Here is a 20,591-nt window from a genome sequence, read left to right as displayed (position 1 = left end):
GGATAGACTGGAAGGACTTCTCATGATCCGAAAGCTTCTTAGTAACAGTCTCGATAGACTCATCGAACAGATCCGCCCCCGCACAAGGCACATTTGCAAGTCTGTCTTGGAGGTTCGGATCCATATCAATCGTACGAAGCCATGCCAGGTGACGCATGGCGACCGAACAGGCTGCAGCGCGTGCCGAGAGCTCGGAGGATTGCATCAGCTGTAGGCGTAACTGGGAAAGGGTCGCCACCACCTCTTCAAACTCGAATCGAGCCTGAGCATCGATAAAAGGGATGAACTTGCGGAGCACCGGCAAGAAGAAATCCAAATATGAAGAGAAGAAGAAATTGTAATTGAGCACCCGAGTCGCCATCATCGAGTTCTGGTAGATACGTCTACCAAACTTATCCATCGTCCTCCCTTCTCGGCCCGGTGGTACTGAGGCGTAGACTTGGGAGGGATGAGATCGTTTGAGGGAGGACTCGACCAGAAGGGACTGATGAGATAGTTGTGCCCCCTCGAACCCCTTGTGGTGGACGATGCGGTATCGAGCATCCAACTTACTGGGAACTGCAGGGATGGAATATGGTGTCTCAAAACAACGCATGAAAGTCTGGTCCAGCAGTTTATGCAGAGGAAGCTGGAGCGTCTCCGCCGGAGGTGAGGCAAATGCATGGTGTCCAGATACTCCTTAGAATATCGAGAACCAGTGTCCAAAGTCACATCCAAGTCATCCGCCATTTGTCGGAGGAAGGAGGAAAAGGACAGTTGGTCCACCAGCGCCGGCCGGCGAGACGGACTAGAAGAAGTGGAAGCCTCCGGGTCCAGAGAGAGCTGGGAGCGGCAAGGAGAATAGGAGGTAGATGGTTCCTCATACTCCGGTCCTCAGGCGGGGATAAATCAGACGAGGAGTATCCCATACGCTGTATCTTCTTTTGCGGAGACACCTCCGAATGACGTGAGGAGTGTCGAGATGAGTGTCGAGAACGATGCCCCTCCCGGTGACGGGATGGGGAACGAGATCTTCTATGCATCGCACGATCCCCCGAAGCCTCCAAGGAATGGATAGGACTAGATGCAGTGGATCGCAGAGGTGGCAAGGAGGCGGACTCACGCAGCGCCACCCAGGTCTGGTATGGAGTGCGGAAGAACTCTTCCTGCGATGCGGTATGCCCAGGACTCTGATTATCAGGGGCTGACCTAGTACCCTGATGTCGAGGAGGCGTGATGGGCTCCAAAGGCGGCATATCACCAAAGGAAGCCCGCCTGGAGGCTTCCGCCGCTCTCCGCCGATCCTCCTCGTCGAGCAGTGAGATCGAACGACGAGGAGGAGGGGGAGGGGGCGGTCCGCCCCCCGGGACCGGGAGGTCACCCTGAATAGAGGCGATAAGCCGGGGTCCCATAGACTGCATAAGCTCGACAAACTGAGCTTCCAGCAGGGATCGCAGCGAAGCCGATATGGAGGGATCCGCACCGAAAGGGGGTCTTCCAGCACGGTCTTCGCGCTCCTTTGTGGCCAAGTGCTTCTGCTTGCTAGCTTTAGGCACTTTGATGACCACCGGAGGGACAGTGGAAGGCGGTACCTGAACCGAGGAGACGGAGACAGGCACCGGTGTCGAACTCCATGCTGAAGTCGGTGTGAACGATGCCGGCTTCACAATGCCCGATGCAGGAGTCGTCGATGCAGGTTTCGAACGGACCAGCGAAACATCAGCAGAAGTTGAAGCAGACGGCTCCTTGGCAGTCTCCATCTTAAACATCGACTCCCAGAGCAAGCAGCGCCGTTTAAACGAGCGCGCAGTGAGCGTGGAACAAGGCCGGCACGATTTCGGAACGTGTTCTGGACCAAGACACTGAAGACAGCGTCGATGCGGGTCCGTCAACGAAATCGCACGCTGGCACTTGCTGCACTTCTTAAAACCGGTGATTGGCCGGAACATAGGCCGGAAAATCGACGCTGCAAGGTCGAAGGTGCTAGGCCGAAGCCACGAGGCCGGCCCGGCCGAACCGCCGGAAGAAATAATTTTAACCTTTTTTTTTTTTTTAGAAAATATAAATTAAAATTGAAATAAATTCAAAGAAACAAAAAACGCGGTATAAAGAAGGCAAATATACTGAAATTCAGTCAGCGCAGAATGAAGAGAAACTTCTCAGCTCCGCGGAAAGAAAAGAACTGAGGAGACACGCCCGGTACATCGGGCGGGAAGGCACTGGCGCATGCGCGGTGCGGGCATCTCGAAACTTCTGAGTTTCTTCAAGCAAGACATGCTTGCAAGATGTCCGTATCGGGGCTCTGTCGGATGACATCACCCACTAGTGAGAATACCTGCCCGCTTGTCCTGAGATAAAGGCCGGTGTGGACTTCTGGGGGTAGCGGTGAGGTAATCCCCGGAAAGGGCGAGAGGCCTGTGGTTTAGGCTTCTGCCGGACAAGAGACGTGTTCCGACAACCGTTTCGTAGCAGCCTCGATGGTGTCGTCGAAGAGCTCCTTCCCGACGCAAGGGAGGTTGGCTAACCGATCTTGCAGGTTAGGGTCCATATCGACGAGTCGTAGCCATGCCAGCCGGCGCATGGCCACCGCAAAGGCTGTGACCCTGGAAGACAGTTCAAAGCCGTCATAAGCGGCATGGAACAAGTGCAGTCTGAGGTTGGAAAAATCCTCGAGGAGGAGGCCGAACTCTGTCTGGCGAGGGGTGGGTAAGCTCTCCGAGAAGGAGGCAAGCCGCCCAATGAGGTGCTTGAGGTAGGAGGAAAAAGTAAAGGTGTAGTTCAGGACTCTAGCGGTCATCATAGAGTTCTGATACAACCAGCGTCCGAATTTGTCCAGTGTCCGGCCTTCGCGTCCAGGAGGGACTGCCGCGGACACCCTAGAGGAGTGAGCTTTTTTTAGAGAAGACTCCACCAGTAAGGATTGGTGGGAAAGCTGTGGTTGCTCAAACCCCGGGTAAGGTACCGTCCGGTACTTAGACTCCATTTTAGATGGGACCGCCGTCACCATGTAAGGAGTTTCAAGATTCCTGATAAGGGTCTGCCCGAGTACAGGGTTCAGTGGTAGCCGGAGGGACTCTCGGGGCGGGGAAGGCATATCCAGCTCTGCCAGGTATTCCTTGGAGTACCTTGAGTCAGATTGTAAGTCCAAGTCAAGGGCACGTCCCATGTCCTTGACGAACCTCGTGAAGGATGGTCGGTGGGGTCCCGTGGCCCCTTGCGGGGACGGTGACCGAGACCTCCGTTTGGCCGAGAAGGAAGGAGAAGCCTCCCTTGAATAGCGGGGTTCTCGCTCAGACCCTCGGTCCGATACTGGAGACGCGCTGTGGAAGCGCTCCGGGGTCGAGGACCTGCGTCGTCTCGGGGAGCCCCTCGGGGACGCCGCCGGGGTTCTGGGTACCGACCGATGTCTGGTCGGGGATCCCTCCCCGGACTCCCTCGGCGAAAGCCTTGGGCCTCGGACCGGAGCCCCGGACCGAGGAGGAGTCAATAGGAGCTGTGGGTTGGTGAGAGATAGCTCGGTAACCCTTAGCAGCCCCCCCGATCGAGTCGAGGGGGTGCGCCCTCGAGCCGAAGGGGAACTCCGGGTTTTCTTAGAGAGGTGTCTCGATTTTCGTTTCGCCCCGCGGCGCTCCGCCGGGGACATGCGCCTCGAATGCCTCGGAGAGGAATCCGATGAAGAGGAGAGGCGACGAGAACGGCGCGCTTTACCTCGAGGAGTCTTGGCGCGTTGCTCAGGCTGGTCCGGTGCGCGTGAGGTCGAGGCCGGTTGAAGGTGAGCCATGGCAGCGGATAGCTCCGTTGTGATCATTGCCCGGAGCAGTTCCTGGAATACTGGCACGGACAGCATCGATGGCATGTCCAAGGCCGCTGTGCTCTCCAGCGGGGGCGACCTCGCTTCGGAGCATTCCCGAGTGGTGGAGGCACGTCCCGAGGTCTTCTGGGTTTTCGCCGGGGCCGTGGGTAAGGAGTTCCCCACTCTGTCCGGCCATTGTCCCCGAGGTTGGCTTCTTCGACGATGTGGAACCTGAGGAAGGAAGAGGGGACTTACCCGGGGCAGAGGACTTCTGAGAGCTCGAGGCCTTCGAAGTCGAGTCCCGAGGCGGGGCCGAGATCGAGGCCGGGGCCGATCTCGAGGTCGAGGGTTGGTCGGTAGCAAATAGTTCCGCCATGCGGGCCCGTCATCGTCAGAGCGCCCGCTGTTGGAAGGTAGCATACCGGGGACAAGTTTCTGTTGGATGATCGGCCCCCAGGCAAAGGATGCACCAGCGATGCGGGTCTGTGAGAGATAGAAGACGCTCGCACTCGGTACACTCTTTAAAGCCCGTAATGGGCCGGGACATCCAGGCGGCCGCAGCCAATCAGGCCTTGCGGTCGCGGCGATCCGGGAGCCCCCGGATTGCGAGAAAAAGGGTGCGAAAAGCGCGATGAGCAGGAAGAAAGAAAAAATTTGTTACGCACAGCGACTTTTAGCGACGAAAAAAGAAAAAATATAATAAATTGCGGTGCAAAGAAGGCACTGGGGCAGTGCTAAGAAAAACGTGTCTTCTTAGCACAGCGGAAAAAATCGAACTGGAGACCACGAGGAGGGGATGCGCCCTCTAGTGGAGCAAGAGGCACACATGCGTGGTGCAGCCAGCAAGCTTGAATCTTCAATCAAGTTTGCTTGAAATGCTGTCCGCATCGGGGCTCCGTAGATGACGTCACCCACATGTGAGAATATCATGCCTGCTTGTCCTGGGATAAGATAAATTATACTCTTGTGATATATGTGGGACCAAACAGAAGCCACTTAAACTCGAACCCAACAGCTTATGTCAGAGGGTACTTTAAGCGCTTACAAACCCGAATCAAGCGTAACTAGTGAGAGAGTCATTAAGCCTCTTCTAGAGATAGAACCATAAAAATTTTCCATGACATTGCCCTCTATACATCAATGTAACAAGATGGTCCCAGCAAGCCAGGAGAAATTAGGTTCTTACCTGCTAATTTTCTTTCTGTTTGCCTGTAGACTGGTATAGTCCCGCATCCTATCTTTGTGCAGTGCTTGCGGGTTTTTATTTTGCTCGCATGCAGATTTTTTGTTTTTCTGCGGGTTCTAGTATTTTTCTAGGGCCGGGAAGAAGTAACAGCAGCAGCTATGACTCAGCTGGCAAGCTGTAGGGACCTTTTCTTGCTGGGATCTCTCCTTTGCATTTCCCAACAGCATTTGGGTATATTTGTTGTTTCTCCTGTTTCGAGTATTGTTTATTTCTGTTTTAAGTTCTTAGTTCTGCTTGGCTATTCGGCAGACTGATAGGAATAGGGGATGGTACCTCTTATGTACTGTTCCAATTTTGTTTCAGTCTCCACCTACTGGTCATGATGAGATATATACTCATTCGTAAGGACTATATCAGTCTACCAGGCACTACAGAAGCTCCCATACAGCTTATTCCTTGGAACAGTCTAAAAGCCGACTGGAATCAACGAGCTCTTACCAGAAAGATATTGGTAATGGCATCCAGAATAACAAGGACAGTTTTGCTGTCTTTTGCCATCAAGAGATTGACCAAGGGCTCCATCACACCAGCCTGGACAAGATACACGACCTGGTCAATTGTCCCACCGCTTGTATAGTTGGTCACAGCCCACACAGCTTCCTTTTGGCACTTAAAGTCACCCTGCATTTAATCAAAAATAAAAATGTGAAGACCTTGTCGTACTGGTGAACAGGGTGGAACTGAAATGGATTTAGAACAATGAACAAAAAGAGTCAAGTGTGTTTATTTTAACTAGCATATAAATTCACCTATCACCATCCCCAGTCAAATTTACAACAATGTTCCAATACGGATTAACACTTTCTCATCCCCAACATCTCAATACAAAGCTGAATGTAAAGCCAGAACTAAAAATTTAGACACACTTTGGGTGAGGGAGCCAGGAAGGAAGACCAGGGAAGGGAGAGAAGATATACTTGCAACAAAAGTGCATCATGAATACTGCAGTGTGTGGGCCACATAGTTAATGTCACAGATCATATTCACCACCATTATCATGGACCCCAATGTGCATCTTTCCTTGCAGTCCCCATTTGTGTTAGGACTTCTTGCAGCCTTAAAACAAGGTATACACCATCCACGGTCCTCAAGTTCAGATTTGGAAACAATCTTCCAGAAAGTACCTGCCTACGCCCAACTCCTGTAGCAAGTGAACAGTCCAGCAGGTCAGCTGTATGCAGATCGACAATAGTTTGCAAGGAGAAATCAAGTCTTACCTGATCATTTTCTTTCCATTAGTCCTTATCACAATTCCAGACTAGTGGGAGGAAAGTCAGTATTTTGTATCCCCACCTACTGGTAGATGGACATAATCCCCCCCACTGGTCTGGAATAGTGGGAAAGATGCTATGGAAAAAAAACTTATTTTTGGCTTAAAATATTCACTTGCTTGAATTATGTATGGAAATAAGTAGTTTAGTATTGCTCAATAAATATGACATAGTTAATGTCACAGATCATATTCACACCAATAAATGTGTTCACATTCACACAACCAGACAAGCTTTTTGTTTCAGATGTTTTTTTTCAGGTCAAGGAAATTTCCCCCCCCCCCCCCCCCAATTCTTTATTCATTTTTTCATCTTGCATCAAGTGTACAATATTACATCAATTGAATCATACACATCACTTGAAATTATTTTCTATTATCATCTTAAATACATAAATTAAGCCCCTCCCCACCTCCCTTTCCACAAATATTGTAAATCAAGCATATCATACATGTGTTATATTCAAAAATATTGATTAAACCAATAATATAACTATATATCACCCCCTTTCCCATTATTATTTTTTATTAACATTTTATATACATACATGAAAGAAAATAAAGAAATATATTTGATGTGGGGGGTGGGTTTATTTTATTCATCATAATATATAAATAATTTAACATTATATTTTGTTTTATTGTATGCATTTCCCAAAGTAAGGGGAAGGAGGGAGGTTATAATTGAGTAATAGTTGACATACTTATTACTTATTAAGTATTATATGCTGTTTAAAAATTATAGTAAAAGAGTATATAATGAAATGTTATATTTACAGTAAGGTATGAAAGAATGTCAAGTGTATACTTAATGAATTTGTATGAATTTAGATTGTGCACTTGTTGTTATATGAAAAATGAATAAAAAAACTTAAAAACAAATTTTCATATATGAAGATATTTTGTAAGAGAAGACCACTTTGCTGTAAAGATACTGTAAAGATAATTTTTTTTCTTTGCTTAATACAACTTTGATCTATACATGGAGCATAAAATATTCCAACACCAAGCTCCTAGTTTTGGCAGAAGTTTTGATTTCAGCTGAAACTGAAAAAAAACATGCTATTTCCTTCCTGGCTGCAGTGGAAAGAGGGGGGGGGGAAGAGAGCAAACCTAGAAGCATGATGCTAGATAAAGGCCAAATGGCCCATCCAGTCTGCCTATTGGCAGCATTCACTATCTCCTTCTCTCCCTAAGAAATCCCATGCGTCTGTCCCACGCTTTCTTGAATTCAGATACAGTCTCTGTCTCCACCATCTCTACCAGAAAACTACTCCATACATCTACCACCCTTTCTGTAAAAAAAAGTTTATTTCCTTAGATTACTTCTGAGCCTATCACTTCTTAACTTCCTCCTATGCTCTCTCATTCCCAAACTTCCTATTAAATGAATGAGAATTAACACATGCGCATTTATGTCATATAGGTATTTAAACATCTTCCCCTCTGCCGCTTTTCCTCCAAAGTATACAGATTGAGATCTTTAAGTCTGTCCCCATACGCCTTATCACGAAGACCACACACCATTTTAGTAGTCTTCCTCCAGAATTGTACACAATATTCTAAATGAGGTCTCAGAGTCATCAATACCTCCTTTTTCCTACTGGCTGCACCCTAGCATCCTTCTAGCTTTCGCCTTGGCCTTTTCAACCTGTCCAGCCACCTCAAGATCACCACATACAATCACACCCCAAGTCCCACTCTTCTATCATGCATGTAAACACACACACAACAGTAACTGGACAGACTTACCTTCTTCAGAAGTTCTACAAGGGGTGGAATAAGCCCATGAGTGACCACGAGCTGAATCTGGTCTTGCCTCCCAGCGGTAATGTTGGATAGTGTCCAAGCAGCCTCTTTCTGGATATTACTTTTTTGATGCAACAGTAGACTTGGAAACACTGTTAAAGCTCCCGATTCCAAAACCACCTGCGTCTGCTCATCTGTACCCGTTACAATATTTCCTATTGCTCTTAAGGAAGGAGTCTACAAGTAAAGGGGGGGGAAGGGGGAAAAAAAAAAGTCAGCTATTTCATTTCATGGCATTACACTATGTCTAGGTTCTTGTAGGCACAACATGCATGAGGGCATCTAGATAGGTAAGCCATGCTTAAAGAATTTAGAATTATCCTCCACAAACTATATATGCTCAAATATAAACTGACCCGAATATAAACCAAGGTAACCTTCCCCCCCCCCCAAAAAAAAAAAAAAGGAGGAAAAAAGGTTGACTTAAACAAAGGGGAGAGGAGAGTGCGGTGGTGTATCCCTCCCACCTCCTGTCCCCGCTGGAAGACCAGGGATTTAACAGGAATGATTAGGAGGGAAATAAAAGTTGTTCAAAGTCAGCCAGAGCAGGAGACAGAAGGGATCCCTCCTATCCCGGTCTTATGACAGGCCCAGCAGAAGCCTGCAACAGGTTCAGGAAGGGGGTGGGTCAGTGCTTACCCAAACATAAACGGACCACTTTGGGCCCTTTTTCTGGCCCCAAATTCTCGGTTTATATTCGAGTATATATAGTAGGTTGCTAACTGGAGGTACCAATCATGCTTTGACCCCATCCACAAATCAACAGCATCATTTTACCTTACAGGAAGGAAGACTAATGCAATGTAAGAACACCAGGGCTGCTACCAATGGCTGAACTGCTTTTCCAGTGTTAAAAGAAAGCATACATAGCTCCAAAACAAACAAAAAACAAACAAACCTGGTTTGTCTAAGGATTGGGTTAATCTGAATGAGTTATCTGAACAGCTGGGTGAGAAAATCTGACCACCTAAGGAAAACTGCAATAACTTGGAACACCATTGCATCATCTTACACTTTCAAAATGACTTTTGGGAAAGGGTGAGGAAAAAAAATAAGACAAAGATGGTAGCTGGAAGTTTCTGCCCTTATGCAGTGGCTTAGTGAGGGAGATAGGTGCCCGGAGCAGTGGCGCCCTCTTGCACCCTTCTCTCATCCATGCCAACCCCCAACCCCATTCTCGCCCTCGTACATTTTCAAATCTTCGCCAGCGTGAGAAGCTTCTCCAACCTGCTGCTCGCACTGGCGTTGGATTTCCCTCCGACATCACTTCCTGGCCCCGCAACCCGGAAGTGATTTCAGAGGGAGCCAGACCAACGCAAACAGCAGGCTAGAGTAGTTGCTTGCACTGGCAAAGATTTTAAAGAGGTATTGGGGGGGCGGCGGTGAAGTGTTGGTGCACCCAAGACAGCATCCGGGGCGCCCCCCCCCTCCATGCCCCTAAGACAGTTTGAAGCTCAGTACAAAAAATATAAATGTTATGATCTGCTGCCTGGAGAGTCTACTCTATGAATAGGGTCACAGGACTGTGCAACTTGCTTTAGTTATGTCTTAAGGGTTTCTACAACAATGCATAGCTCACCATTATTGCCAAGTCACCACAGCCCAGCAGTTTCACAATCTGTGGCACCGCTCCAGTCTTCACCACGACTTCAATGCGGTCATTTGTACCGTCTGTAAGGTAGGAGATGGCCCAACATGCATCCGCCAAGACCTCCTTATCATCGTGGTGAAGCAGTCGGATCAGCGTCGGTAGGATCTGCTGGACTGTGTCTAGAGGGGGAGCTGGATTCTTGTTCCGACACAGATTTGACAGGGTCCAGGTGATATTGCGCAAATACCCTGACTGAAAACACAGAGAACTAGTCAGAAAACTAAGAAATCACTATGAAAACAGATCAAAAATAGTAAAATGCAGAAAACAAGTTATCTGGATCCAACGCTCCCTCCCTGCCACTATAATACAAGTTAGTTGGGTAGAAATCATACTTGTAAATGCTTATAAACTTGGAAGCACCTAAAAAAAAAAAATACCATTAAAGAAACTTCACATCTAGTTAAGAGAGTAAAGAAACGTTTTAGCCAATTTCACGTGTTATATCCAGGGCTTTGGAGTCGGAGACAATTTTGGGTACCTGGAGTCGGTGTTGATAAAAATGTACCGACTCAGACTCCTGATAAATTTAAATTATAATAATAAAAAAAAAAAATACAGCAAGTTCAAATGTCCCATTTCACAAATAATAGTCAAAACACATTGTTTGCAGGCATTTTGTGCCGATATCCACCAAAAAGCGGGCAAATTCTTTAAATGTTGCACGGGAAGTTATTTATTTATTCATTCATTCAATTTTTTAGCCCGTCCTCCCAAAGGAGCCCAGAACGGCTTATAAAGTACATCCATAATATTCGAGACAGGACATAGATGACATAATTTACATAAATTACAATAGACATGACAATAATTTACAATATAGACATGACAATAAAACATATGCACTAAGTAGCATCTGATGAGATTGGTGTAGGTGCGTTGACTTGAGTGGCATTTCTGGGTGAATGACTAAGGCGCTGGGTTTGTAAAGAGCAAGGTTTTCACCATTGCTTATTTTTTAATAAAACTTTCAGTTTCTTTTCTTATATTGAATTCTTTATTATAATTTGAACACATTTTAATTAATTTGTTATAAATGACAACATTCAAGGTTAATTTCAAAATTTAAAAAAACCCCTACTTTTATACTGAAGAAATTTAAGGAAAGACAACTGAATTTACCGCTGTTTTATTTATGATTTTGAACTCTTCCTATCCTAATTCCGCACATCGTCAGGTATCTTCACCGCCTAACGTCTAATGATAGATAATACGTGATTTTTACACATTTGCCACACCCAACACTAATTTATAGAAGCCGAGTTTTGTCGGCTCCTGCTCTCTAGTGATAAACATGTTTTCTCATTTCCTGCCAACAATGCGTTAAGTACTTCTCTGATGTAAGAATAAAGCCCAGTACATAGTTGTATTTCTACTAGTGTGAAGTTCAGAGTCGTGGGTACCAGAAACTGAGGAGTCAAAGGATTTATCTACCAACTCCACAGCCCTGGTTATATTGCTTGAAATTGTTGCTTTCCCCTTCCGACTTTAGAACTTTGTTCAAGGGACGGTTCTGTCAAGACTAGACTACTGTAATGCGCTCTCTCTCGTAATTTCAAAGCAAGAGGGAGAGTGTTAGTTAGTACAACTGCTGCCAAGCTGGTTAAGGGTGTGGATCGGATGGAAAAAAATTACACTGGCTGCCAGTAACATTTTGGGTTCAGCATAAGGCTGCTTCTTTGATTCACCAAACTATTTACCATCAAACACTGGTATTTTTGTCAAGTTGCGATTCTTTATCAGCCAAATAGATCTTTGCAATCTGAAAACCAAAGGTTATTGGACCCGATAGTGCTGGGGAGATATGCAGATATTAGGGCAATGGCATTTTGTATTAAGAAACAGCTAAAAATCCAGTTGTTTGTGACCGACTTCAAAGAAGCGTGGGATGAACACAGAAGATTTAGAATCAGAAAATAATATTAAAGATTGAACTAGGCCAGTTACTTTGCAGACTTGTACGGTCTGCGTCTGTGTATGGCCGTTTGGAGGAGGATGGGCAGGGGAGGGCTTCAATGGCTGGGAGGGTGTAGATGGGCTGGAGTAAGTCTTAACAGAGATTTCGGCAGTTGGAACCCAAGCACAGTACCGGGTAAAGCTTTGGATTCTCGCCCAGAAATAGCTAAGAAGAAAAAAAAAAAAATTTTTTTTTTAATTGAATCAGGTTGGGCAGACTGGATGGACCATTCGGGTCTTTATCTGCCGTCATCTACTATGTTACTATGTTAAAGCATTTCTATGATGTATTCGTTTAATTTTTACACTTTGATGTTGATTTTATGTATTTAACAGTTAAGTCTAGTATTTAGGTAGTATATAAATTTTTAAACAAATAAGTTAGGTGGGTCTCATTTATATGTTGCAGAACGGGCTTTTTTTAAGTTTGATTGTTTTTGTTTAATTGGCTGTTAGATTAGTACAGATTTTTTTTTTTCAAATTCTTTATTCATTTTTCATCTTACATCAAGTACACAATATTACATAATTTGAAACTTTTATACATTACTTGAAATTCATTCAATTATGATTTTACATACATAAATTTATTCCCTCCCCACCCACTCTTCCCACAAATAATTTAATTCAAAATATCATATAAATATTGTATTCTTATCTATTAATAAGACCAATAAAGGAACTTTCTACCCTCCCCCCTCCCCCTACGTATAAATGTACTTTCAGTGGAAAATTATGTCTATTCATTACAATAATTTGTTAATGGCCCCCAAATCTTTTTAAAACTATTATAATTCCCTTTTTGTATGGCAATTGTTCTTTCCATTTTATAAATATGACATAGCGAATTCCACCAAAATGTGTAGTTAAGCCTATTGTAATTTTTCCAATTGCTGGTAATATGTTGTATGTAATCTATAGATGTAATCTCTTTCCAATTACTTCTGAAAACCTAATTTTAAAAAGCAGCTCTCCTTTATACACTAATGTGTTTTCCAACTGCTGTACGTAGACCTGAAATATGATAAGACTCTCTCAATACCTATTAACCTACAGGGGAGATTGAGAATGTCTTTCATTTTAAGAATTGGTTCTTAGACTCAAAGCAAAGTATCATAAAATGAGATCAGAACCCAAGCGGGGTTTTAATCTTTAGGATCCATGTCTGAAAATTATTTTCTCAGAGAGGGTGGAGGATACATAGGATGTCCTCCCACAGTGGATGATGTCTCAAATTTAACTTCAAGATGACAATATGATAAGCACAGGGAATGTTTCTCTCACAGAAAGAAAGTCAAAGGAGGTCTGGAGGGCCGCAAGCATTGTAAAAACTAGGAGCAGCTTTAGCGTTAAAACGTACACACTCTTGAAACTAGCTGGTTGACGAACCCACTTTCTATTGATTGTAACTATTCTGGATGGTTCCCCGTCATGCCAAAGATCTGGCAGGTCAGACATTAAATAGCTGTGCGGGTGATGGTGTCAGGTTGGACTGAGAGGGGAAGAGTACCAACTGCTAGCTATAAGACAGCAGAACATGACGGTGGTTATCCTAGACATCACACCTTGCAAGCTGGAAGCAGAGCTACATCCCTGGATGTGCAGACAGGAAAGTGAACTATCAGTCCTATCTGCTATCAGTTAAAGTGCTATTACAGGCAGCTATCTCTGTCCCAGGAATACCTCCACTCATGATGGAAGGATAGACTCAATTAAAATACACATACCCTTTTGAAAGCAGAAATCAACTGCATAGTTTTGGCTGTGGTGTCAGAAGCAATTTTGGGTGGAGTCAGAGAAGTTGGGGGAAAAAAAAAAATGTATCGACAAGACTCCAGCTTCAGAGTAGAGATTTATGCCTGTCACCTTTCTTATATGCAAATCACTACTGAATATGCATGAAACCGATTTGTATATAAGAAAGGTTAACTGGCATACAAATCTGTCTCATGCGTATTCGTTCTGGGAGAGTGCTCCAAGTTATATTACCAGCCTTATCGAGATGGAAGAAGAGATTCTCTTTCTCAAAGGACCCTCAGCCACAAGAGAGCATCCGCTCAAACTCAGGAGCGGGAAATTTCATGGCGACACCAGGAAATATTTCTTCACCGAGAGTGGTTGATCCTTGGAACGAGCTCCCGGTGCAGGTGATCGAGGCAAACAGCGTGCAAGAATTTAAGAGCAAATGGGATGCCCATGTGGGATCCCTTAGAGCAGGGGTCTCAAAGTCCTTCCTGGAGGGCCGCAATCCAGTTGGGTTTTCAGGATTTCCCCAAGGAATATGCATGAGATCTATTTGCATGTACTGCTTTCAATGCATATTCATTGGGGAAATCCTGAAAACCCGACTGGATTGCAGCCCTTGAGGAGGAACTTTGAGATCCCTGCCTTAGAGGGTTAAGCCAAGGGAACCTGGTGCCAGGAGTGGGATCCCTAGGATAGTAGACTTGGGGGTGGGTCAGTAGAGTGGGCAGACCTGATGGGCTATGGCCCTTATCTGCCGTCATCTTCTATGTTTCTATGTTATTGTATCTGGAGTTAAAGTTGCAGGTTCTGACTAATAGAAAATGTGTCATGTACTAATGGGAGGTAGTGAAGCAGCTTTACTTACAGATAGTGAGAATAAGTCCGGCACAGCAAGCAGAGCAAGGAGGGGCTCAAGCGCACCATATTTAATAACCATATCTCTGTAAGTGGATCCGTCACCTTTTGACAAAGAAAGCTAATGTCATTAACCAAAACAAAAAACACAACACATACCACCAACTGGACAGCTTCCAAAATACACCAATTTTTATTGTTTGACAGAAGGCAGATGCAGCAAAAATCTATCTATAGCAGTGGTCTCAAACTCCAACCCTTTGCAGGACCACATTTGGGATTTGTAGGTACTTGGAGGGCCTCAGAAAAAAAAGTTAATGTCTTATTAAAGAAATGACAATTTTGCATGAGGTAAAACTCTTAAGAGTTCATAAATCTTTCCTTTTGGTTAAGTCTTAATAATAATATTGTCATTTATAGCTAAAGAGACAGATGATGAAGAAGCTGTTTTATTTTACTTTTGTGATTATGATAAACATACTGAGGGCCTCAGAATATGAACTGAAAGGTACTTTTACAAGGAGAACAGCAATGAAGCTGCAAGTAGGGAAACTTAAAAGCAACATCAGGAAACACTTTCATGGAAAGGTGGTGGGTGCCTGAAATGCTCTTCCACTGATGTGGGAGAGGCAAAACAATGACTAAATTCAAGAAAAAGATTATGTACTTACCCTGGTAAGCTCTTTTCCAGTAAACAGGTGAGACATTCTAAACCAGGGGTGTCAAAGTCCCTCCTTGAGGGCTGCAATCCAGTTGGGTTTTCAGGATTTTCACAATGAATATGTATGAGATCTATTAGCATACAATGAAAGCAGTGCATGCAAATAGATCTCATGCATATTCATTGGGGAAATCCTGAAAACCCGACTGGATTGCGACTGACACCTTTGGTCTAAACAGTCGGGTTATTTCCCTATAGCTGTGTGCTGCTGCAGAAGGAATCCACTCGCTGGATTTTTCACCCTGCCTCTGTTGTATTTCACTGGGGTCTCTGGCTCCACCTTCAGTTCTTTCCCTTCTGCACGTGTCCTCAGGAAACTTTTGTGCAGCCGCTTTAGGCATTAAAGCTGCTTAAATCGACGTCTTTTGTGGTACACGCCGGTTTCTCTCAAATGCACATACTGGAGCGTCTAGAGCTGGTTCCCTCTCCTCAACTTTTTGGTTATATGGCGGAGGTTTTGTATGACTGTATGCGGGTTTAGCAAAGGTGTTGGCATACTCCCATCTCTGCCCGCAGACTACTTTGATTCAGACAACAGACTGGCGACTCCACTTCCAAGGCTACTTTGGCTGGACTGTTTTTGCAGGAGTAGTTATTCTTTGGCTAAGGTCTGGACGACCTCGTGGATTCTAGAACGGACCGTCACCCTAAGGCTCTGCCTGATAGCTGACCCTCCAGTGGTTCCGATTGTTCTAATTTTGTTGGTCACAGCAATCTTGACCTAACAGAAACTTGACGGCAGATAAAAGCCAAATGGCCCATCTAATCTGCCCATCCACAGTAACCATTATATTTTTCTCTCTCTGAGAGATCCCACGTGCCTATCCCAGAGAGAAACATGGCAGCAGATAAAGGCCAAAGTTGCAGATTTCTTCTCAGGGCTACCAATGAGGGTATAATGGCTACAGGTGTTCCCTGCCTTCCTCCTCCAGTTCTGCGCCTCCTGCTGCAGAGGCAAAATGGTGCCAGGCCGAGGGATGCTCCTCTTCAGATAGGAGGCCGGCTATTTTTCTGCCCAGATATGCATTACGTCTGACAAGCGAGTCTTGGATTTTCTTCGGTCGGGCTACAAGCTGGAATTTGCCCAGCCTGTGCCAGATTGGTTTGTGGGCTCTTACAGGTTGCCTGGTCACAGCGCTCAAGATTCCAGCCAGCGTTCAGGACTGGCAGGAGATTCAAGCTCTAGAGCCGGGGTTGCCCAAACTCTCGGGCTCAGGGAGATTTCTACATACTTTCTCGTGCTCAGAAGCTCTTCGGCTCATGAATACCGCTCTCAAGGTTCCCTGCTTTCACATGGAGGCCGTGGTTCCAGTCATTGCAATAAGGGCCCCAGGGTAGTTTCTTGCCTCTGGTTCTCACGGATGCATTATTTGCACATTTACTTTATCCTGGCCCACTGCAGCTTTATGCGGTTTCATGTTCTGTAGCAGCATTACCAACTCTCGACCTGCCTTTCGGACTGGCAACAGCACCCTGGACCTAAGATGATGGTTGTTGTGGCAAGTTACATGCAAAAAAATAAAAGCCATCTGATGGATCACACGGTCGCAGGAATACCTGGGAATTCTCTTCAACTTGGCTACAGGCCGCGTCTATCTACCAATAGCCTGCTGGCAGAACCTGTGTGCCCAGGTTTCTCCCCGCCAAGCCTTCTAAGGGCACTCGACCCCTGATTAACAAGTAGATGAGACCACCTCAGGGATGGCCCTGAGCTCCAGAGAAACTATGCAGGCTGGGATCAGCCCTTCAGCTACAGACCAAAGTCTATGAATTCTCAAACAGGGAGAGCTTCAAATTAACTCCAAGCAGTAAAATACCCAAAAAAGGGACGAAATTACATTGAATTAAAAATAGTAAAATGGGGAGAGCAGAACAAACACTCCTGCAGGCACACGTGCAGAAGGAAATAACCAAAGTTGGAGCTAGAGAGCCCAATGAAGTACAACAGAGGCAGAGTGAAATCTCTGGAGTGGATTCTTTTTGCAGCAGCACGCAGCTATAGGGAAATAACCCTACTATCTAGAATGTCTCACCTATTGCACTGGAAAAAGGCATTGGATAAACAGATTCCTATATGGCAAGAGGATGGGATAGAGTACAGAGCATTTCCATTCAAAAGGGGACCCCCCCCCCCCAAAAAAAATCACATTTTACAAAAAGGCACCACAAGGGAGGGGACGGGGGATTGTTTAACTTGCACAGAGTGGCTGGTTCAACCCGTTACCTTTCTCCCCTGACTGGATGGACCATGCTGTCATTTAATGTTACTGTATGGCAGAGTGGCTTAGTGGTTAGTGCAGGGGTAGGGAAAGCACAGTTACTTACCGTAACAGGTGTTATCCAGGGACAGCAGGCATATATTCTCACACATGGGTGACGTCATCTACGGAGCCCCAGCGCGGACAGCTTTTCAAGCAAACTTGCTAGAAGTTTCAAGTTTGCACACTGCACCACGCATGTGCTAGCCTTCTGGCCCACTAGAGGGCGCATCTACACCTCGTGGTCCTCAGTTCCATATCAAGCAAAGAAAAGCCATCCCCGGGGAGGTGGGCGGGTTGTGAGAATATATGCCTGCTGTCCCTGGATAACACCTGTTACGGTAAGTAACTGTGCTTTATCCCAGGACAAGCAGGCATGATATTCTCACACATGGGTGACCTCCAAGCCAACCAGAAAGAGGGTAGGTGGGAGGATGGCAATTTAGGAAAACAGGTTACGTAACACCGACTGGCCAAACCGGCCATCACTCCTGGACAAAGAGTCCAGACAGTAGTGGGAGGTGAACGTATGAACCGAAGACCAGGTGGCAGCTTTACATATGTCCTCCATAGGAGTAGAACGGAGGAAAACAATCGAAGCTGCCATCGCCCTGACCTTGTGCCCCGTAACTCGACCCGAGAGCGGGAGACCAGCCTGAGCGTAGCAAAAAGAGATACAAGCAGCTAACCAGTTGGATAAGGTACGCTTGGAAACCGGATGTCCTACCCGATTAGGATCAAAGGACAAAAACAATTGAGGAACCTTCCGATGAGACTTAGTACGTTGGAGATAAAAAGCCAACGCCCTCTTACAGTCAAGCGTGTGAAGCGCCGTTTCACCAGGATGAGAATGGGGCTTCGGAAAAAATACCGGAAGAACAATGGACTGATTGAGGTGGAAATCAGACACAACCTTAGGCAAAAATTTGGGATGGGTGCGAAGAACCACCTTGTCATGATGAAACACTGTGAAAGGAGGATCCGCAACCAAAGCCTGTAGCTCGCTAATCCGACGAGCGGACGTGAGCGCAATCAAAAAGACCACTTTCCAAGTAAGAAACTTAAGAAGAGCTTTATCGATAGGCTCAAAAGGCGGTTTCATCAGTTGAGCCAAGACCACATTAAGATCCCACACCACAGGAGGAGGCTTGAGAGGAGGATGAACATTCACAAGACCCCTCATGAAACGAGAAACCAGAGGATGCAGAGAGAGGGAACGACCCTCGAGATGTTGATGGAATGCAGCAATGGCACTAAGATGCACTCGAATGGAAGTCGTCTTCAGACCAGAATTCGACAGATGCAACAGATAATCCAGCACCGAAGACACAGGAACCGAACTCGGGTCCAGGTGGTTCGAGGAGCACCAGGATGAAAATCTGGTCCACTTCTGGGAATAACAAAGCCTAATCGAGACCTTCCGAGAGGCCTCCAAAATTTCCCGGACTGACTGAGAAACAGGAACCGAAGTCAAGGGGAAAGGAACCAAGCCGTCAGATGTAAAGACTGAAGATTGGGATGTAACAGCGAACCCCGACTCTGAGACAGCAGAGAGGGAAAGACAGGCAGAAGTAGAGGCTCCCTGACACTGAGTTGAAGAAGCAGGGAGAACCAGTGCTGTCTTGGCCAACGAGGCGCAATGAGAATCATAGTAGCTTTGGTCGATTTTAGATGAACCAGCGTTCTCAAAATCAGAGGAAAAGGAGGAAACGCATAAAGGAACCTCCCCTCCCAGTCGAGAAGAAAAGCATTGGCCTCGAGACGGTCCCGGGAGTACACCCGAGAACAGTAGAGGGGTAGTTTGTGAGTCTCGGGTGAAGCAAACAGATCCACCTGAGGAGTCCCCCAGCGGTCGAAGACTTCGCGTAGAACCCGGGAGTTCAGCGACCACTCGTGCGGCTGGAGGAGACGACTGAGTTTGTCTGCCAGACAATTCAGCTCCCCTTGAATGTAAACCGCCCGCAAGAAGATGTTCTGAGAGACGGCCCATGTCCAAAGGCGCAGGGCTTCCTGGCACAGAGGCCAAGAGCCCGTCCCCCCTTGCTTGTTTACGTAATACATGGCCACCTGGTTGTCTGTCCGAACGAGAACCACTTGATCGCGCAGGAGGTGACTGAAGGCCCGAGCCGCCAGATAAATGGCACGAAGCTCCAACACGTTGATGTGACACCGACGATCCGCGGCCGACCATAGGCCTTGCGTTCGTAAACCGTCCAGATGAGCCCCCCACGCATACTCCGAAGAGTCCGTCGTCAGGACCTTGCGATGCGGAGGGACGCGAAAGAGCAAACCCCCGGACAGATTGGAAGAGTTGGTCCACCAACGGAGCGAGCGTCTGAAAGACGGAGTCACAGTCAAACGTCGAGATACTGGGTCGCGGTCCTGACGCCATTGCGAGGCCAAGGTCCACTGAGGAATCCTCAGATGCAACCGGGCAAAAGGGGTCACTTGGACCGTCGATGCCATGTGCCCCAAAAGCACCATCATACGTTGAGCCGACACTACCTGTAGTTGCGAAACCTGCCGGCCCAAGCGAAGCAGTGCCTCCAGCCGTGGAGAAGGGAGGAAGGCACGGAGGAGAACCGTGTCCAGCACGGCTCCTATAAACTGGAGGGATTGAGTCGGGCGCAAGTGAGACTTGGGAAAGTTCACCTCGAACCCTAGACCCTGAAGAAGCGTGATAGTCTGTTGGGTCGCTGAAATAACTCCCTCCCTTGTCGGGGCCTTGATCAGCCAATCGTCCAGATAGGGAAAGACCTGCAACCCCCGGGAGCGCAGAGCAGCCGCGACCACCACCATACATTTCGTGAATACCCGAGGGGACGAAGCCAGACCGAAGGGTAGTACACGGTACTGCAGGTGCAACTCCCCGACCTGAAATCTTAGAAACTTCCGAAAGTCGGGATGCACCGGAACATGGGTGTACGCTTCCTTCAAATCCAGGGAGCACATCCAGTCCCCCTCGTCCAATAGAGGATACAGAATCGGAAGCGACAACATACGGAACTTCTCCCTGACCAGGAACTTGTTGAGCTTCCGGAGGTCCAAAATGGGGCGCAAGTCCCCGGTCTTCTTTGGGACCAAAAAGTAACGGGAATAAAATCCCTGGCCCTGCTGATCTAGAGGCACCACTTCGACCGCCCGGAGGTTCAACAAGGCCCTGGCTTCCTCTCGGAGAAGGGTCAACTGGCTCCGATTGGACGGGCACGCCCCGGGAGGCATGTCTGTAGGCTGCCTGGAGAAGTTTAACGAATAGCCCTCTGAGACGGTCCGGAGCACCCATGCGTCTGACGTAATCCCTGACCAA

At 46.8% G+C, this 20,591-nt stretch overlaps 1 protein-coding gene across 1 annotated transcript in view; it reads right to left on the bottom strand.

Moving 5' to 3' along the window:
• The window catches only part of KPNA2 (karyopherin subunit alpha 2), a 78,227-nt gene that overhangs the window by 19,230 nt on the left and 38,406 nt on the right, over positions 1 to 20,591 (bottom strand). The window contains exons 6-9 of the mRNA XM_033961785.1: positions 14,316 to 14,410; positions 9,677 to 9,940; positions 8,041 to 8,274; positions 5,457 to 5,639 (exon numbers count right to left, since the gene is read on the bottom strand). Of these exons, the coding sequence (XP_033817676.1) occupies positions 5,457 to 5,639; positions 8,041 to 8,274; positions 9,677 to 9,940; positions 14,316 to 14,410 (776 nt within the window). The remainder of the gene's footprint in view (positions 1 to 5,456; positions 5,640 to 8,040; positions 8,275 to 9,676; positions 9,941 to 14,315; positions 14,411 to 20,591) is intronic.

This window comes from Geotrypetes seraphini, chromosome 10 (assembly GCF_902459505.1).
Source record: "Geotrypetes seraphini chromosome 10, aGeoSer1.1, whole genome shotgun sequence".
Taxonomy (NCBI): Eukaryota; Metazoa; Chordata; class Amphibia; order Gymnophiona; family Dermophiidae; genus Geotrypetes; species Geotrypetes seraphini.
This window is presented reverse-complemented; position numbering and strand designations above follow the sequence as displayed.